Raw genomic sequence first — 18,074 nt, 5'->3', positions numbered from 1 at the left:
CACTAATTCAGTCTTTCCTAATCCTCCATTCTGCAAATGTTCTACACTCATTGACAGAGTCCAATACAACACAAGTTAACAATTTTAGCTCTCTATCAAACTCACAAACCCCTGAATATGGGAGAGGGATTGTCAGCACAGTGGTAATCGTGATTTAAATACACATCCATAACCCTGCGGAGACAACGGGAGAATATAAGCAACCAGGAAATGACAGAAGTCAAGATGGGTGAAGCTCCAAAGGTACGTTTGTCGCTTCTTCTGTGTTGGTATCCCTGCCCAGTTCATTTGTGATCAGAAAACCCAGAATAAACTATTCAATAATTGTCTTTGCTAGATACAGTCATTTACACATTAATTTAATGGACATGCAATTTTGAATTGGATTTAGCGTCTGCCAAATACGTACACGTAGTATGTTCAGTAATCTGGATAAATGATGTACGCTTTAGGTGTGAGTTAGTCTGGGATGATTAGTATTGTCTTACAGAAAGAAAGGGGTCCAAGCAATCAGAGATAGGTCACGTGACCCAGATAAATCTCATTTCTATAAGCCTTAACTACATGAATGGGGCCTGGCAGACTGATCTGTGCATTACCCTGAGAAACTGCTTCTGATAACCGTGCAATAGTCAACAATTCGACTGCTTACTTAAACTGCAGCATTCTTAAATACATGCTTCATGTGCTCAAGAGAAAGCACCATTAGCTTAATCTGTTCACCTATGAATAATTTGCTTGAGAAAATGCTCCTGCATGCTAGTTTCCTTAGTATTGTGTCATTTTTATTAGGCAATTTTGCATTTGATTAAAAATTTTGATCAAGAATCACTATTATTACTCATTTGGGGGCTAGGGATTTAAATCAAGTGTAATTTTAGTATAATTAAGACACTTCTTAGTTTGTATTAATATATAGTTAAACTCATATATTTTTAATTCTAACTTTTGTTCAGGTTTTAGTTAATTTGTTGTCATTTTTTTATTTTTTGACTACAAAGCATTTATCAATTTTATTTTTATTTTTAATAATCTTTACAAAAATGATAAATGAAAAACGACTAGCTGAAATAAACCTTTTTTTTTTTACAAGTTAAATATTGTTTGTTATTTCAATAGAGTAATAACCCTAAAATATACTTCTAAATAAATAATTAATCAAACCACTCTTTTATACGTAATTGACTTACATTTCAAAAAGCGTTCCTAATAAGTAGCAACATAAGTTCCATTAATAAACCATGGTGCATGGTGCAATGGAAAGATAACCGATCAGTTTAAACCTTGAATCCAATGTAATTTGCTTTGAATAAACGTGAATGTAAGAATGTTTCTGAAACATTAGAAATGGTTAATGGTAAAAACCACATTTAATCAGGTTCAAAACATTTCCTGTTGTTGTTGGCAAAAAGTAAACATTTGAACAATGTAAACTCAGTATGCTTGAATAATGGTAGTGTTTGTGCTGTTTAGGGTTTGCTCTCTGTGATGCAGAAGCTGAAGGGAACCACAGAGCTGGTGCTCAGGATAGTTCTGGTGGATCTGGACAACGCTGGGAAAAACCACACTGCTCAAGTGAACACCATCACACCAACACAAATGAGTCTAAACAAAACCAGCCCTGCTGAAATCCAGCTGCAGCTTATCCTGACCAAGAACTAGTCACTTAGACAAGAAGAAACCATCTGACTGGCATGAAGTTTTGAAACTACAGTATCCGAACTGAAATAGTGCCTCATAAGTTAGTGATTCAGAACTTTAAAAATAAAGTTACAAAAGGGGACTTTTTTTTTTATGTGATCATTGGTTATTTCCTAAAGCAATATTTGGTTACACTTTAAGGTGTCCTTGTTACACGTTACATGTAAGTACATATTATAATAACAATAAATTATGCATAATAACATGCAAGTAACCCTAAACTGAACCCTAATTCTGACCCTAACCATATAGTAATTACATGTACAGGTAGTTCATTAATATTGCTCAGTATCTACTTATATAATCACACTGTATAGGACACCTTAAAATAAGATGTAAGCCAATTTTTTATTTAGATATTAGTATGTGATTAAAGTATAAGTTTTACCAAATCACATATCAATTTGCAAATTACGCCAGTTATTTTGGGTGATATTGACCAATCCAGCACTTTAACATCAAAAGCGTGGCCTCTCATGGAATGAAACTGAACGTGTGGGACATCGGCAGACAGAGAAAAATCCGTCCTTTTTTCGTCCCCGGCCGAATACCAAATCCACTGTTTAAGATTCGGCCGAAACCGAATACCGAATCCTACTCGCATCCTTATTCCATGAACACAGTAAAACACATTAATGAAGTAAACAACGTCCACAGCAATGTATTTTTCATTTTATTTTATTTTATTTTAACTGTAAAAAAAAAGAAAGAAAAAAAAAGAATAGGCAACATTAAGTGAGAAAAACTTTTTTGACATTTACCAAGCTTAGCTATGCTTGCAAGTAAACAACCAAAACCTTTCAAAAAAAAAGTGCGGCAATGCAAAGAAAAGTTTTATTTTTTATTATTTTTTTAAAATCAGAATATGTTTGGTGACTTAACTGAAATTAATGTAAATAATTGAACATTAACTCAATAAACGTATAGCAGGCTGTTTAGTTTTCGTTTATAACAGAACAGTAATTGAGAACAGTAGCCAAATATTACGAAAAATATTACGTAAGATCACGCACATCTCCTGCATCATAATTAAATTAACGTAAAACCTTTAATCTTTCACATGATTTCATTTAAAAAAAAACAAGACGCTCTGCATTAACAGGTGACAGCCGGTCGCGAGTGTGGGAACGAATGTTCCCCGAGCCTAGGGTTTGGTTCGGTTAAAAAAAAAACTAAGGTTCGGCCGAAACCGAACCCCGTCAAAAAGCCCAGTATTCGGCCGAATCCGAATCCTGGATTCGGTGCATCCCTACTGCATACACAATATGTCAACTGTCACTATTTGCTAATAAACAAGAGATGCTTGTTGGTTCATCTGCAGGTTTATGTCATAGACAGCACCGACAAGAAGCGGTTTGAGGAAACAGGTTTGGTAAGGCCAGAAATCATATGCAAATACAATTCCCAGAATCTTCCCACAGAACAAAGGTCATTTGTTTGTTACTTGTGTGTTATCAGTGAATTGTGTTCAATTACACAATAAAACATGGAACAACATAGCCTACAGCGGGGTCCAAAAGTCTGACACCTTATTAAAATTTGCATAAATCCATTTATGATGTAATAAGTGTTTCAGTCATGAAATGTTTTAAACAGCTTGGAAACAACAAATCACATAAAGTTACATTTACCTCAGGAAAGTTAATATATTCAAATTCGAAGACAGAATTGGAGGATTTGACTACAGATGTTGAATATTGTGACCTAAATTTGAATGCCGCTGTTACATACATGTCTGTAGGAGCTGCCAGAGCTGATAGACGAGGAAAATCTCACAGGCGGACCCATCCTCATCTTTGTGAATAAACAGGATCTGGATACGGCGTCTCAGGCCAGCGAGATCACAGAGGGTTTGAACCTGCACACATACAGAGACCGAGTCTGGCAGATCCAGGCCTGTCCGGCGGTCACAGGAGAGGGTGTGCAGGTGAGGCACTAGCATTACACTTAATGGCTAAATGAAGGTTTGTTCCTACTGACACACTACAGCTAAAGATAGAAATAACAATAATAACTTGTGAGAATATAGTGTTCTAATAATTTTGACCACCAATTACAGCAGTCTGAGGGGTAAAAGTGCATCTAAATCTTCCTGTATTTACAGGATGGTATAAATTGGATCTGTAACAACCTCGTCAACAGGACGAAATAACATAATAACACCCTGTGAACTGCACGAGCATGTAACAACACCCATGCGATATCCACGATTTCCATGTAATCAGTACAATAAACTCCAAGGGCTCTTAAGATGTTTGCATATTCCTTTAAATATACTGTTTGTATGTTTGCTTGTAAAACAGTAATTGGGATTATTTTGAAACATTTGCCTTTAGTGTCTCAGTTTTTTATGTCACTAAATTTCACGATTAGCAAATACTGAGTGTCTGACTTTATAAAAGTGGTGATATCAATAGACAGACATCTCTCACAAACAATAACTGCAGACTATTGTGTTTGAGCAGGCCTTTTTTTTTATGAATCATGGTATTACACTGTACTCTCAAACTGGCTGTTGACAGTTAGTGGATCATCAGAAAAGATCTCGCCTCTGTGTCTGTTCTTGTTTTTCTTAGAATAGCAAATTAATAAAAATGAATGAATGCATTTATTAATGTACATATCTTAATACGCCATTTATTTTGCCTTCAAATGGAAAAACAAATCAACTGTTAATTTATTACATATTCACTTGTCTTGTATTCCATGTACATTTAATTTCGCATTTAGAAAGGACTAACAAGAAAGGTCCATTATGGAAAAAATATTGTTGTTACACATTAAAGTAAAAGGGGGAAAATGAAAGGAAATGCAATTTTTTTCTCTCACCCACATGATGTTGCTCACCTGTATGACTGTTACTCTCAGTGTAAGACAAAGAAATGTATTCAAGAAGATCAACCAAATGTGAATTATTTGGCTCAGTGTGTTTCAGGTTTCTTTCTTTCTCACCATCCAGGAGATGGCAGCAGATAAATATGGACTGAACACAGAAATCAGCAGACAAACTGCAACAATTATCTACTTTGCATGAAAATAAAGCTCTCCAGCTGTTGACAGACACTGATAAATGTATTCAACCCATCAGCCAGAAAATATCTATCTATCTATCTATCTATCTATCTATCTATCTATCTATCTATCTATCTATCTATCTATCTATCTATCTATCTATCTATCTATCTATCTATCTATCTATCTATCTATCTATCTATCCAATTAATTTCCTTCTGTGACTGAAATGATTCAAACATTCAATCAGAAATTTGATGAGAACCCATAAACATACACTTCTGCATCTCATCTCACCTCAGTATAATTGGATGGACACGCTTCATGAGCTGTAATGGCAATAACAGACTCATTATTATGTTATTGTGGAATCTATCAACTCATCTGTGTTGAGTTGGCATGTCAGGCTCTCTTCAAGCTCTCATCCACTCAGCCAGCGTCGCTATGGCAACACCGCCTCCCTCCTCTCTCTCCAGCCTTTCTTCATTTCTTCGTTTCTTTCGTCCTGTCGCATGGAAGCGTACCGTGAGCAGGTTCAGTAATGCAAACAAAAGTGGACTGATCTCCAGAAAGATCAGGCAGGAACACTTTTCTACAGATAAAAACTGACAGCAGTTTTCACTCGACTGGGTGAGTCTCTTTAATTCTGCCTCCTGTCAAACTTTTAGTTAAGAAAGAGCTTCTGAAAACCAGAAAAAGAGACTAATGCTTTGAAATACAATACATGCTCGTTTTTGACTGAGATATTACATTAGGTCCCCAGTAGTCCAACATTGAATACTAATCAAAATGGGCTTTTCCAACCCATTGACTAACTGTCATATGCTGTGAAGTGTTGTGTAGACCTGCCATGCTTCTGATTATACTTTTTTCATCATTGATGATGATAAGAAATATTTCTTGAGCAGCAAATCAGCATATTAGAATGATTTCTGAAGGGTCATGCAACTCTAAAGACTAGAGTAATGATGCTTTGATCACAGGAATAAATTACATTTTAAAATCTATTCACATAGAAAACAATTATTTAAAAACTAATAATATTTCAAAATATAGCTGTTTTTACTGTATTTTTGTCAAATAAAATCAGCTTTGATCACAGGAATAAATTACATTTTAAAATCTATTCACATAGAAAACAGTTATTTAAAAACTGTAATAATATTTCAAAATATTGCTGTTTTTACTGTATTTTTTATCAAATAAATTTAGCTTTGGTGAGCGTAAGAGACATTTGAAAAACTCTCTTCACCTCCACACCAGGTTACCCAGAATTCCCCTCGCCGTCATGAGTGGTGGGGCACACCTCAGCTCTGAGGGGTATGTCAGCGGAGAGAAGGTGACCCCGACATTCAGCCCTGGGTTCCCGTCTGAAGACGCGTACACACACGTCCACACCATCCTCATAGTCATCATCTTCTGCATCGTCTGCTTCCTGCTCTTGGTGGCGTTCTTCTACGCCTTCTGCTTCCACTGCACGCTGCAGACGTCTCCCAAAGACGGGCGGCAAACCTCCGGCTGCAGTCTGGACAGAGAGGACGCCACCTTCAGACGCAGCTCCTCCAGCCCCTCGCTGGGAAACACCATCTGAGAAAGACCCTGCCTCTCGAAGAAACCAAATCAGTGCTTGATTTCTTTTCTTCCCTTTTTTATTTATTTTTTTATCCTTCTTTATTTTTGAGGAATACAAACTGCAAAGTAATTAGTATGTCATTTAGACATCATATTTAAAAATAAATAAATATACAAAACTCTGTGCTGTTCAAAATACTTTTATTCGGAAAGCACACATTCAAAACATTTAGCCTATGTTATGAAAGATTTCTATTTTGCTGTTCTGTTTTGCTAAATGCTGTTCTTTTCAACTTCATATTTATCAGGAAATCCTCTAATAAAATGTATTACAGTTTCCACAAAAATATTAACCAGCACAACTATTTTCAACACTGATAAAAAACAGAAATTTTTCTGAAGGATCATGTGATTATATTATATTATATTATATTACAAAATATATTAACATAGAAAACATATATTACAAAATAATTTTTATATATATTTAAATTAATAATAAAACATGCTTTATTTAAATAAATAAATAAATAAACGCTATTTTGGTGAGTATAAGAGATTTATTTTTATCAAAAACCTCACTGGATGAAAAGCAGAATACAGCTTTATCATTTTCTTTGTCAGTTCTATTCAGCTTTGTCTCATAACTGAAACTGAAATGACTGTTTTCTGCAGAAGTAATGCGTGAAATTATTGATCCTGCTTGTGATCTACTCAAATATATTGTACAATGGAGATTAAATGAGTCACGCTGTCACTCCTGCTTCATTTTCACATCACTTTGAGGAAACAGTTAGGCAGCAAGCAAACAATACACAGACAGAGAAACACATCAAAAACTAAAAGGGCAAAACAGAGAGAAAGACCAGACGAATTTTGAGAAGAGCTGCAAAGTGTCATCTGTGATGGTAAATTACCGCTTGAAATAATTCTGAGTCTTCTCTCAGATTGTAAAAATAAGCAATAACATTAAAACACTCACAATGGAAGTCAGTGGGGCGTTGCATTGGGATAAATCCTTCTAAAATGTAGCTACAAGACATAAACGGTGTGTTAACAAGACAGCAACATCACTAAATATTGTGAAAAAATAGCCTATATCCAATTTTTTGACTCTTTAAAGCTGATAAACACAATAACTCTCACATAATTCACACATGACAACAGTCAGGCATGTAGAGCACCAGAATAATTACTATAAGTGCTGTAAACATGACCATTATGAGTACATTATACACTAATCATGATGCGGTTTGTTTTTAGAAGCTGAGAGAAGAGTTCAGATGATTTCTTGTGGTAATGGACCGATGTTGACAGATGAAGCACAGAAGCAGAACATTTCATCCTGAGTGAATTCAGTGAGGAGTCTTCAGCAGCACCAACTAAATACTGGACGAATCTTACCGAAATTAAAACATGTTCAGGTCGCATTTCACCCCAATTAAAAAAGTGAAAAAATATACTCTACCATTATAAGTATTTAGATTTTTTTTATACTTACAAGGGCATATTAAATTTATCAGAATTGACAGTAAAAATGTTTTAGAACAAACGCTTATATTTGGAAATATTTTCGAAAATGAAAAATACTTGTTTTAAATTGTAATAACATTTTACAATATTACTGATCTTACTGTATTTTTGGTTAAATGAATGTAGCTTTGGTGAGTAGAAGAGACTTCTTTCAAAAACATTGAAGAAAATCTTATAGACAACTTTAAAATGAATGGTAAGCACTTCGCCAATTAGCATTCTTAAAGAAAAGTATATATTATTTCAATCGCTAAATATTTATACATCATGGCAGTATTTGTTGCACTGCTTAATTTATGCTGATTTAATTTATTTATTTTTATCATTTATTTATTTTTCTTTTTTTATTGTGTTTTTAATTAGTAAATGAGAATCTGGTCGAATGTGCTTAATTGCCATGCAAATAATGTCAGAAATAAATTTATAATAATAATAATAATTTAAGAATATAATAATATTATTTTCATTTTGACTGATGATATAGGATGAAATATGACCCTTTCATTTTCATAAGGAGATCATTAAAAATGAAAAAAATAAATGTATCTGTCAATATAAAGCATAAAACCAGCAAAAGGGAACAAAGATTTATAAAGCTTTAACCTGAATGAGATTGAATACAGATGAGAAGCCAACACAAAAAGCACATTTCAGTTCAGTAATGCCTCTGATCTATTTACAAGACAATCCAGCGAATTCTTTGGGAAACACATGCAGATCAATAGCCATATGATTCTGAGGATGGACTATGGAAACTAAAAAGGCTGAAACAGCTGAATGCTTTAGAAAAGACACTCGGAAATCAATTTCAAGCCATGCCATGATCACTATGTTTAGCACACAGAGCACATGGTGCTCTTCTCCGAGCCGTGGGAATCACACGAGCCAGCAGGAGACTCCAGTATTGAATCTCCAACGTCAAACTCAGCCGAGTCCAGCTCAGTGTGTGGGTCCTGCAGACTGCTGTCCTGAAGAGCATCCTTATAATGAGACTGAGAGAGAGCGTTTGATATTATCATGAGTCGTGGTGTAACATCTCATCACTCGCTCACACAGGCACAGAAATCACAGATCTCACCTTACTGACGGACGCTCCTTCGACCCGACACTCCTCCAGAGAGTTTCCAGAGGTTTCCATCTTCATGCGGTGAGAGCGGATAGATTTCACATCGTCCTCATCCTCACCTGCCACCGAGGGGAACACCTGAGGAGGAAAATCCATAAGAAAAAACTGTTCTTAACCATTCTGCAAACAACTTTATAACATTGTAAATTAATAATAATTTTAAATGATAAATTCACCTGCAGGTCCTCATCGATGGGCGCTTCAGGGGCAGAGATGGCGGCTTTACTGATGGTCTGGGCTTCTAACTGTGGGCATGCGGCCTGAGCGTTTCCATCTTTATCTCTCTTTCCTTTCAGCCAGTACGTCTCAATCTCCACATTGTCAAAGAAAAATATATTACATCAATAAAGTAGCTGTAGTTTGCCAGCGCATCAGTCATATCTTTCAAACCAAACCCTTATCCCTGTATTATGTTCAAATGAATGTTATGTTGATCATATATAAACTTTTTTAATGTGAATATCAAACAGCATTTTAAATTAAAAAAAAAAAATGTTATTACAAATTTTTGTGTCTGTATGCTTTCCTGAAGTTCAAACAGTCACATAATCACATGAGAGAAATTATAAAAAACAACAACAAACAAACAAAAAAAATCTGAGTTTTTAATGTATTCGTTTGCTCAAGCAGCATCACTATTATTATTGCTCATCGTTCTTTCCTAATTATGAAGGTGGTCAGACAGTTCTCGGATCAATTGATGGACCTCAGGTGGTCCTGTTTATCAAAGTCTGCGTAAACAAGCTTTGGGTCAATTTTTCAGTCCAGTTACTCAGCAACTGACCTTGATGGTGATGGTACCGCGTCTCTCGAAGATAAAGTGACTTCCCTTCAGGTGATCATTAGTAGCGCTGCTCAGCTGGATGTGCATTTCCTATAAATAAGAGACATCAGACGTCAATCAGACAGCAGGCGTTCAGGCCTGTGAACGGCCGCTAGGAGTTCAGTCCTATTATAAACAGAGGAACGCTCAACAAAACCAACAAACATCGATCTAATGAGCGTGATATTGTGGTGCTTTTGATTAAAACTGCACTAAATCCATCATTCCTGCTTCAAGTAAGTAATGTTTGTGCAATATATATGATGAAGTATACTAAAGACTTTCTATCTACCTTCCCATTGCTCTCCATGGCAGACGCAGTGTGGACTGTATCACCGTGAAGACCGTAGCGAGGCATCTTGTGACCTACGACCCCAGCCACCACCATACCAGAGTGTATTCCTACGAGAAGAATGAAACAGGCCCAAAATAATGAGCGTCTTGAAAGAAATCAAGACTTGTGTTTCTCAAGAATGCATTGAATTGATCAAAAGTGAGAGTTAAGACATTAATGTTACAAAAGTTGTTTCAAATAAATTCTGTTCTTCTAAAGCAGCAAATCAGCAGAATAATTTCTGAAGGATCATGTGACACTGAAGACTGGAGTAATGATGATGAAAATACAGCTTTGATCACAGGAATACATTTCATTTTAAAAATATATTCAAATAGAAAACAGTTATTCTAAATTGAAATGATATTTTACAATATTACTGTTTTTGATCAAATAAATGCAGCCTTGGTAAGCATAAAAGACTTCTTTTTAAAATATTAAAAAAACCAAACTGATGTCAAACTGAAGTGTTTATTACCTGAAATTGCTCATTATATTACAATAAATAGAAATGAATGTAAATAATGAAAAAACAATTGTTGAATAAGAGAGAAGACGTACCCACGCGTATCTGGATGTTGTTTCCATTGGACGGGTCTTTGAGATGATCTATAGAACGAACCATATCTAGAGCCATGTCACAGATATTATGAGCGTGAAACTTGGTCTTTTCTGGAGCGCCTGCCACCACCATGTAGGCATCACCTATAGTTTCAACCTGAAACAAACACATCAATGTGAGGAACATCTGTATCACCGTGTGATCGCGCTGGAACCGCAGAAGAAATGATCTCACCTTAAACACTCTGTGTTTCTCACTGAGCGTGTCGAAGAGCGTGTACATGGTGTTGAGCATAGGGACCACCTGCATGGGTGTGATGTGACTGCAGATACGAGTGAAGCCCACCACATCACTGAACAGGATGGTCACATCAGGAAACACCTGAAACAGGTCAAAGGAAAGAGTTTAAAGGAAAAGTTCACCAAAAAAATACAATTGTAAATGGGTGCCGTCAGGGTGACAGCTCAAACAGCTGGTAAAAACATCACAATAATCCACAAGTTGTTAACTGATGGACTGGAGTGTTGAGGATTAATTTTGGATTATTGTGATGTTTTTATCAGCTGTTTGGACTCTCATTCTGACGGCACCCATCCACAGCAGAGTTATGTAATGCTATATTTCTCCATACCTGTTCCAACTCTTTTACATCTTGGATGGCCTTAGGATGAATACATTTGAAGGAAATGATCATTTTAGGGATTCCAGAAAGTTCATTAGCTTTACTAAAAAAAAAAAAAAAAACATACTGTATATATACTATATATACTGTATATATATATGGAAATGTTGAATCTCATAATTTATTGTTGCATGAGTTTTTTTAATTAATATTCAGCAAGTGTGCTAAAGTATGAAAATTCAGCTTTGCCATCACAGGGGTAACTAATATTTAAAAAATATAATTAATATTTTGGTGCACAAGTTTTTAAAGACAGAATGTTCAATAGTAAAAACAAAAACTTTCACAAAAATCCAAGAGTAAAAAAAAAAAACAAGACTATTTGGTCTAGACACTCGTAACACCTGCGTGTAGTTAAAGATGCAGATGTTCTAACCTCACAGGTGTTCACAGCTGGTTGCCCCTTCCGCAGTCGCTTAGCAACAGGTTTGGGAATCATTCTGTACAGAAGATCATCCGTCTTTTTCATCTCGTAGTCCAATTCATGCTTTCCTCCAGTTTACTGGATTTCTTTTGTTCCTGTGGGGAAGAAAGAGACAAAAACAAAGATATAGAGAATGAAGGACAGGCAATAAGAGGAGAACATGTGTTATTGAGAATGCTTTTACACTTTAAAATGGACCACTAAGGGAACCAAAGAAAGGAAAGAAATCAGCTCTCCATGGCAATTCAGAGCTGAATTAAATACAGAAATAATAATTCATTAATAAAACCATACAAACATTGACACATTTTTTTTATTCCACAGGTAAGTCGAAATTCTTTCTCAGACCCCTACAGTGCAAGAGTCCATCAAAAGCAGGCCGCTCTTGAGTCCTGACAGCTGTACCTGTATGAGGGCCCTCTTGAGCTCTTCAGACTGCTGAGTTCCTGCCAGCACCAGATCTCTGCTCGAGTCATGCATGCTCAGGTCATTGATGTACAGACCTGTCTTAAACATGGCACTTAAACTCTCCATGCTGCGAAGACAACACACACACAACCACTCTGTAATTATTATGCATTCACAAAATGAACAGAAACACAGCCGCGCTGTTTAATGTGCGTGTTTTGTGTCTTACACTGGAGTGCCCAGGAAGATGATGGATTCCCACTCTGGCTTGAATCTCATCTGACCCTTCAGTTTCAGGCAGCGGCTGCCATCACCCCAGCTCTCCATCGCATTAGCACTGTTTCCATCTGACACCATTAGAGGACAACAAACATGTTAGAATTACTTTGTGTTTACTATGTGTTTTCCTCTTAAACATCAAATATAGTAAAGTCAGTCTCAATTTCAAAGTTAAAGTCAACCCAAACCTTCATAACATTGTTTAAAAACTCATTTATTCCCCCTCGTTTATTTTAAAAACCCATATGACTTTCAAATCAATCAAATATTATTTACCGTCATAACTGTGTGGAGTATACAAGTAAACACATACAACTGCAGTAAATAAGTAAATTAATAAAGCTGTTATGAAACTTTTTTGTCATTAAAGAGTTGATTGTATCTGTCGCTTTTAATTACATGAAAAAGAGCATCTTGGGCATTCTACTGGTGTTCTTCTACTAGAATACAGAAAGCCGTACAGGTCTGAGATAACATGAACGAGAGTAAACAACAACAGAATTTTCATTTTTGGGTGAACTATCTCTTTAAATCACTGTCCAAAATACGAAGAATCTCAGTAATGACAGATAAATGACTGACCTTTATAATCATCCCCTATAATTGACTGAAAGGCCATCAGCTCCACATCCACGTCTGCTGAGCGATTGGCGTTCTCATAATCAGAGTCTGAGACCCACAGAAAGAATAGAATTATCTGATGAAGATGGATGATGTCCAGCTGTAGATCTGAGATCTGAGATCTTCCTTACTCTGCACTCTGTTGTGAAGGTTCCTCTCTCGTTTCACCGGCTCCTTAGACATGATCTCAAACAGGTTGTTGGGATGGGAGATGATCTGTCACAGAATCCATTGATTCATTTATTCACTCATTTTCTACAATATTGTCATTTATTAATGGTTTGGAGTTTGGCATCACTTCACTACTGACTGATTTATTATTTGACTGGATAAGCAAAGACTTACTAGCATGTCTTCTTACATGTTTACAGGAATAAATTACATTTTAAAATATATTCAAATAGAAAACAGAATTTAAAACAGTTTTAATTTGTAATTTAAAAAACTATTAATTCAAATGATATATAAATATTATATGATTCCTAATTATTATGTAATATATATGTTTATATTTGCACATTTTAATATGAATACAAAAAAATTATATGTATGTGTGCGTGTGTAAATACATATACAAAAAAAATGTATATAAAAAATTACTTGCCATTTTATGTGAACTATTAACTATTTAAATGAATGTATTGTATATTATTAAAATTATATAAAATACGGTATTATTATAATTAATATGGTATATAGTTATATTATGATTATATATAATTAATTATATTATATAATCTCTCTATGCAGTCAAACCAAAAAAATTCAGACATCTTCAACATTTCTCACATTAACACAGTTTATTCTCTACAGTTTACAAAATGGCAATAAAATATGACAAGAACTGTTTCAGAACAAATTCATCTTGATAATGTTAGATAACTTTGATAGAAAGGTACGTGATGAATTACAATCAACCAAAAATGATTTACAGTAGCTGTTAAATTTCAGTTCACAATTAAATAATACCATTTTAGGTCAAACAATAACCAAGTAATGCTGTTTCTATATGAAAGAATTATATTTAGTTTGTGCTGTATCTATATTTAAATACATTGATACTAAAATGTAACTGTATTATAATAATTAATTAATACAACATTTAATATTTGATATTAAAAATGACTTGCCATGTTCCATGTGAACTCCACAAGAGGACGAGCAAGCAGAAAAGCATCATTGATCTTCTTCCCATCCAGATCAGGAAAGACAATCGCCAAACCAGAGCCTACGTTATGCACAACCATGTCCTATTGCATCAGAAGATACACATTATATACCACAACAAGACGAGACTAGACGTGAGGAGATGAAACGAGACGAGACTAGACGTGAGGAGACGAGACGAGACAAGACAAGACAAGACTAGACGTGGGGAGACGAGAGGAGACGAGACATGAGGAGACAAGACGAGACTAGATGCGGGGAGACGAGACGAGACGAGACTAGACGTGAGGAGACGAGACGAGACTAGATGTGAGGAGACGAGACGAGACGAGACTAGACGTGGGGAGACGAGACGAGACGAGACTAGACGTGGGGAGACGAGACGAGACTAGACGTAGGGAGACGAGACGAGACGAGACTAGACGTGGGAAGACGAGACGAGACGTGGGGAGACGAGACGAGACTAGACGTGGGAAGACGAGACGAGATGTGGGGAGACGAGACCAGACGAGACGAGACGTGAGGAGACGAGACTAGACGAGACGAGACAAGATGTGAGGAGACGAGACGAGACTAGACGTGGGGAGACGAGACGAGACGAGACTAGACGTGGGGAGACGAGACGAGACGAGACTAGACGTGGGAAGACGAGACGGGACGTGGGGAGACGAGACGAGACGAGACTAGACGTGGGAAGACGAGACGAGACGTGGGGAGACGAGACGAGACGAGACGAGACGTGAGGAGACGAGACTAGACGAGACGAGACGAGACTAGACGTGGAGAGACGAGACAAGACGAGACTAGACGTGCGGAGACGAGACGAGATGAGACTAGACGTGGGGAGACGAGACGAGACGTGAGGAGACGAGACTAGACGAGACGAGACAAGATGTGAGGAGAAGAAAGTCACCTGTCTGAAGACAATGTTGAAGGGAAAAACTTGATTTACAGTAGGTGTTAAATTTCAGTTCACAATTAAATAATACCATTTTAGGTCAACCAATAACCAAGTAATGCTGTTTCTATATGAAAGAATTCTATTTAGTTTGTGCTGTATCTATATTTAAATACATTGATACTAAAATGTAACTGTATTATAATAATTATTTAATACAACATTTAATATTTAATATTAAAAATGACTTTCCATGTTCCATGTGAACTCCACAAGAGGACGAGCAAGCAGAAAAGCATCATTGATCTTCTTCCCATCCAGATCAGGAAAGACAATCGCCAAACCAGAGCCTACGTTATGCACAACCATGTCCTATTGCATCAGAAGATACACATTATATACCACAACAAGACGAGACTAGATGTGAGGAGATGAAACGAGACGAGACTAGACGTGAGGAGACGAGACGAGACAAGACAAGACTAGACGTGGGGAGACGAGACGAGACTAGACATGAGGAGATGAGGCGAGACTAGACGTGAGGAGACGAGACGAGACTAGACGTGAGGAGACGAGACGAGACAAGACTAGACGTGAGGAGATGAGACGAGACGAGACTAGACGTGGGGAGACGAGATGAGACAAGACTAGACGTGAGGAGACGAGACGAGACTAGACTAGACGTGGGGAGACGAGACGAGATGAGAGATGACCAGTTTCCACACGTCATCACCATACGACTCCTTAATGAAGTCGTGAAGACTTTCACACAGCAGCCCGTACATCCTGACCACACCGACACACGTCTTCAAATCCACACAAGTCTGAACGTCTGGACTCCAAGACTATCTCCAACTGTGAAACAATAAAGAGTAAGGACACAAAAAAAGCAACATCAAGAGATCACTGTCCTTCTAAAATATATAAATCAATCACAGTCTACACGTTTGTCTGCTCTTTCATGACAATGAAGCCTGAACAGTCTTATTGTCACATGAACTGACCTCCTGTCTGTCCGTCTCAGAAGTTTGCAGCTCCTCCAGACACGGTCCCAGTCTTAATAACAGCGCAGGAGGAGCTAGAAACATTTTAAAAAGAGCCACACTTATACTATAAACTCTTTTGATCTATTGTTGTTATGACAGCACCTGGTGACTTTGAATACTGACAGAAGCAGACCTCTCATGCACACATGCTGCTCTTTCCAATTTTACAATTGTATCATTAAATATAATGTGTGACTAACAGTTATTGTGTACTGAATGATTAATACATATCAAATATCATTGAAACATTTAAGGTCAGAAGGATTCGTTTTTTTAAACAAAATTATTACTTTTACATAGCAAGGACAGTAAATACATTTATAATGCTGTAATCAGTTCTGGCTAGTAACTGATCTCGATTGGGTAATTATATTACAAACATTAATTACTTGTAATTAGAGTATATATTAAATTTTAAAAATGCTCATAATCTGTTACTTTTTAATGGCTTACATATTATTCACAAATTAAAATCTAGAAGACTTGAAGTGCGTAAAGGCCCTGATATACTTCAAACGGAACTGAAGAACAAACTGATATGACATAATTTCGAACAAAATCAAAGCAAACTTTCTGGGGGAGTTTGTTTTGGCTCCTAAACACCTTTGAGTTTCCATTGGTCAATGGCGGTTATGCAATCGTGGGCGTGGTCTGAATTAAAGGTAGAGAGAATGATGGTTATTCACTTCACCCACAGACAATTCCTGCCAGACCTGAGACAACCTTTGGGTTACAAGTCCAACTCTCTAGCCATTAGGCCTTGACTGCCCCCTGTTAGCTAAGACCCTTGATATATCTCTGAGGACGTTAATATTCCTAATAATTTAAGACCACATTCACACACTTACAGTTCTCTGAGGTCAGTTAATGGTCACACTGACATGCAGGTAAACAAATCAAATTATTATATTTTTTAGTGTTTAAATGTTTACATTGTTTTTATTACATTTTTATGACTTAATCTCCCATCGAGAGACCAAAGGTGCAGAACCCACAGCTCTGGCCAGGGTGCCATAACATCCTGTTCGCCTGAGAGAGGAGGTCCTGTCTCAGGGAGATGGGCCACGAGAGCAGCCAAAACAGCTCTGCGAACCAGTGTTGGTTCCTCCAGAGCGGGACCACTAACAGAACCTTTGTGTTTCTGTTCCCTGATTGACCTGAATATCTGTTGGATCAGAGCGACTGGGTGAAGAACATAAAGGTGGAGGTTGGGCCAATCGTATGCCAACGCATCCCCGTCCTTTGAAAAATAATTTGGGCAATGACAGTTGTCTTCTGTGGCAAAGAGGTCGACCTCTGACTTGCTGAAGATCTCCCAGATTCTTTGAACCGTTTGTGGGTGTAGCATCCACTCTTCTGAGGGGACCTTGATCTGAGATAGCATGTCTGCTCCTTGGTTCAACCTGCCCAGCACATGAGTTGCTCTCAGTGAATGCAAGTTGAGCTGAGCCCATTCCAAGAGGTACTATACCAGAATGAAGAGGCGCTTCAAGACTACCCAGGCGATTTATATAGGTCACCAACGTCATGCTGTCTGAGTGGACTAAAAGGTAGAGTGTCCCCAATGGTCTGGCAGAATGGTGCAAAAGCCCAAACATCCAGGCAGTTAATGTGAAGCCGACCCTTCTCTTTTGACCAGTGGCTGAAAGCTGGTTTGCTGTTGCACAACGCTCCCCAACCTGTGTTGAAAGTGTCCAATTTCAGCCAGTACTGAAGGGGTCGCATGCGAAGGGACGTTCCTTGAAAAGTATGCTGTGTTTTGGTTCCATTTTAACACTGTATTCATTTTCTGTTTTGTGTGTCTTAAGCTCAGTATATATCAACACAACACAAAGCGCAATTTATCTTGCTCTATCTGTTTGCCACTGGCGGATGCTGATAATGAC

The 18,074-nt window shown here is 37.1% G+C and overlaps 1 protein-coding gene and 1 pseudogene across 1 annotated transcript; one reads left to right on the top strand and one right to left on the bottom strand.

The window, feature by feature from the left end:
- Nucleotides 1-225: 225 nt before the first annotated feature.
- On the top strand, nt 226-3,884 carry LOC113114461 (ADP-ribosylation factor-like protein 3). Its single transcript, XM_026281391.1, has 6 exons — nt 226-243; nt 1,474-1,600; nt 2,151-2,236; nt 2,999-3,073; nt 3,443-3,628; nt 3,806-3,884. The coding sequence occupies exons 1-6, from the start codon at nt 226-228 to the stop codon at nt 3,851-3,853; spliced, it is 540 nt and encodes a 179-aa protein (XP_026137176.1). The 3' UTR covers nt 3,854-3,884.
- Nucleotides 3,885-8,651: 4,767 nt separating this feature from the next.
- LOC113113298 (soluble guanylate cyclase 88E-like) lies at nt 8,652-17,572 on the bottom strand (annotated as a pseudogene).
- Nucleotides 17,573-18,074: the final 502 nt, after the last annotated feature.

The sequence above is a fragment of the Carassius auratus genome, chromosome 14 (assembly GCF_003368295.1).
Source record: "Carassius auratus strain Wakin chromosome 14, ASM336829v1, whole genome shotgun sequence".
NCBI classification, from domain to species: Eukaryota; Metazoa; Chordata; class Actinopteri; order Cypriniformes; family Cyprinidae; genus Carassius; species Carassius auratus.
This window is presented reverse-complemented; position numbering and strand designations above follow the sequence as displayed.

Coding starts and splice junctions, on each gene's coding strand:
- LOC113114461 (XM_026281391.1), top strand. Junction 2,237..2,998: donor GAAAAATCCGTCCTTTTTTC/GTCCCCGGCCGA, acceptor CTAATAAACAAG/AGATGCTTGTTGGTTCATCT. Junction 3,629..3,805: donor TCACAGGAGAGGGTGTGCAG/GTGAGGCACTAG, acceptor CTGTATTTACAG/GATGGTATAAATTGGATCTG.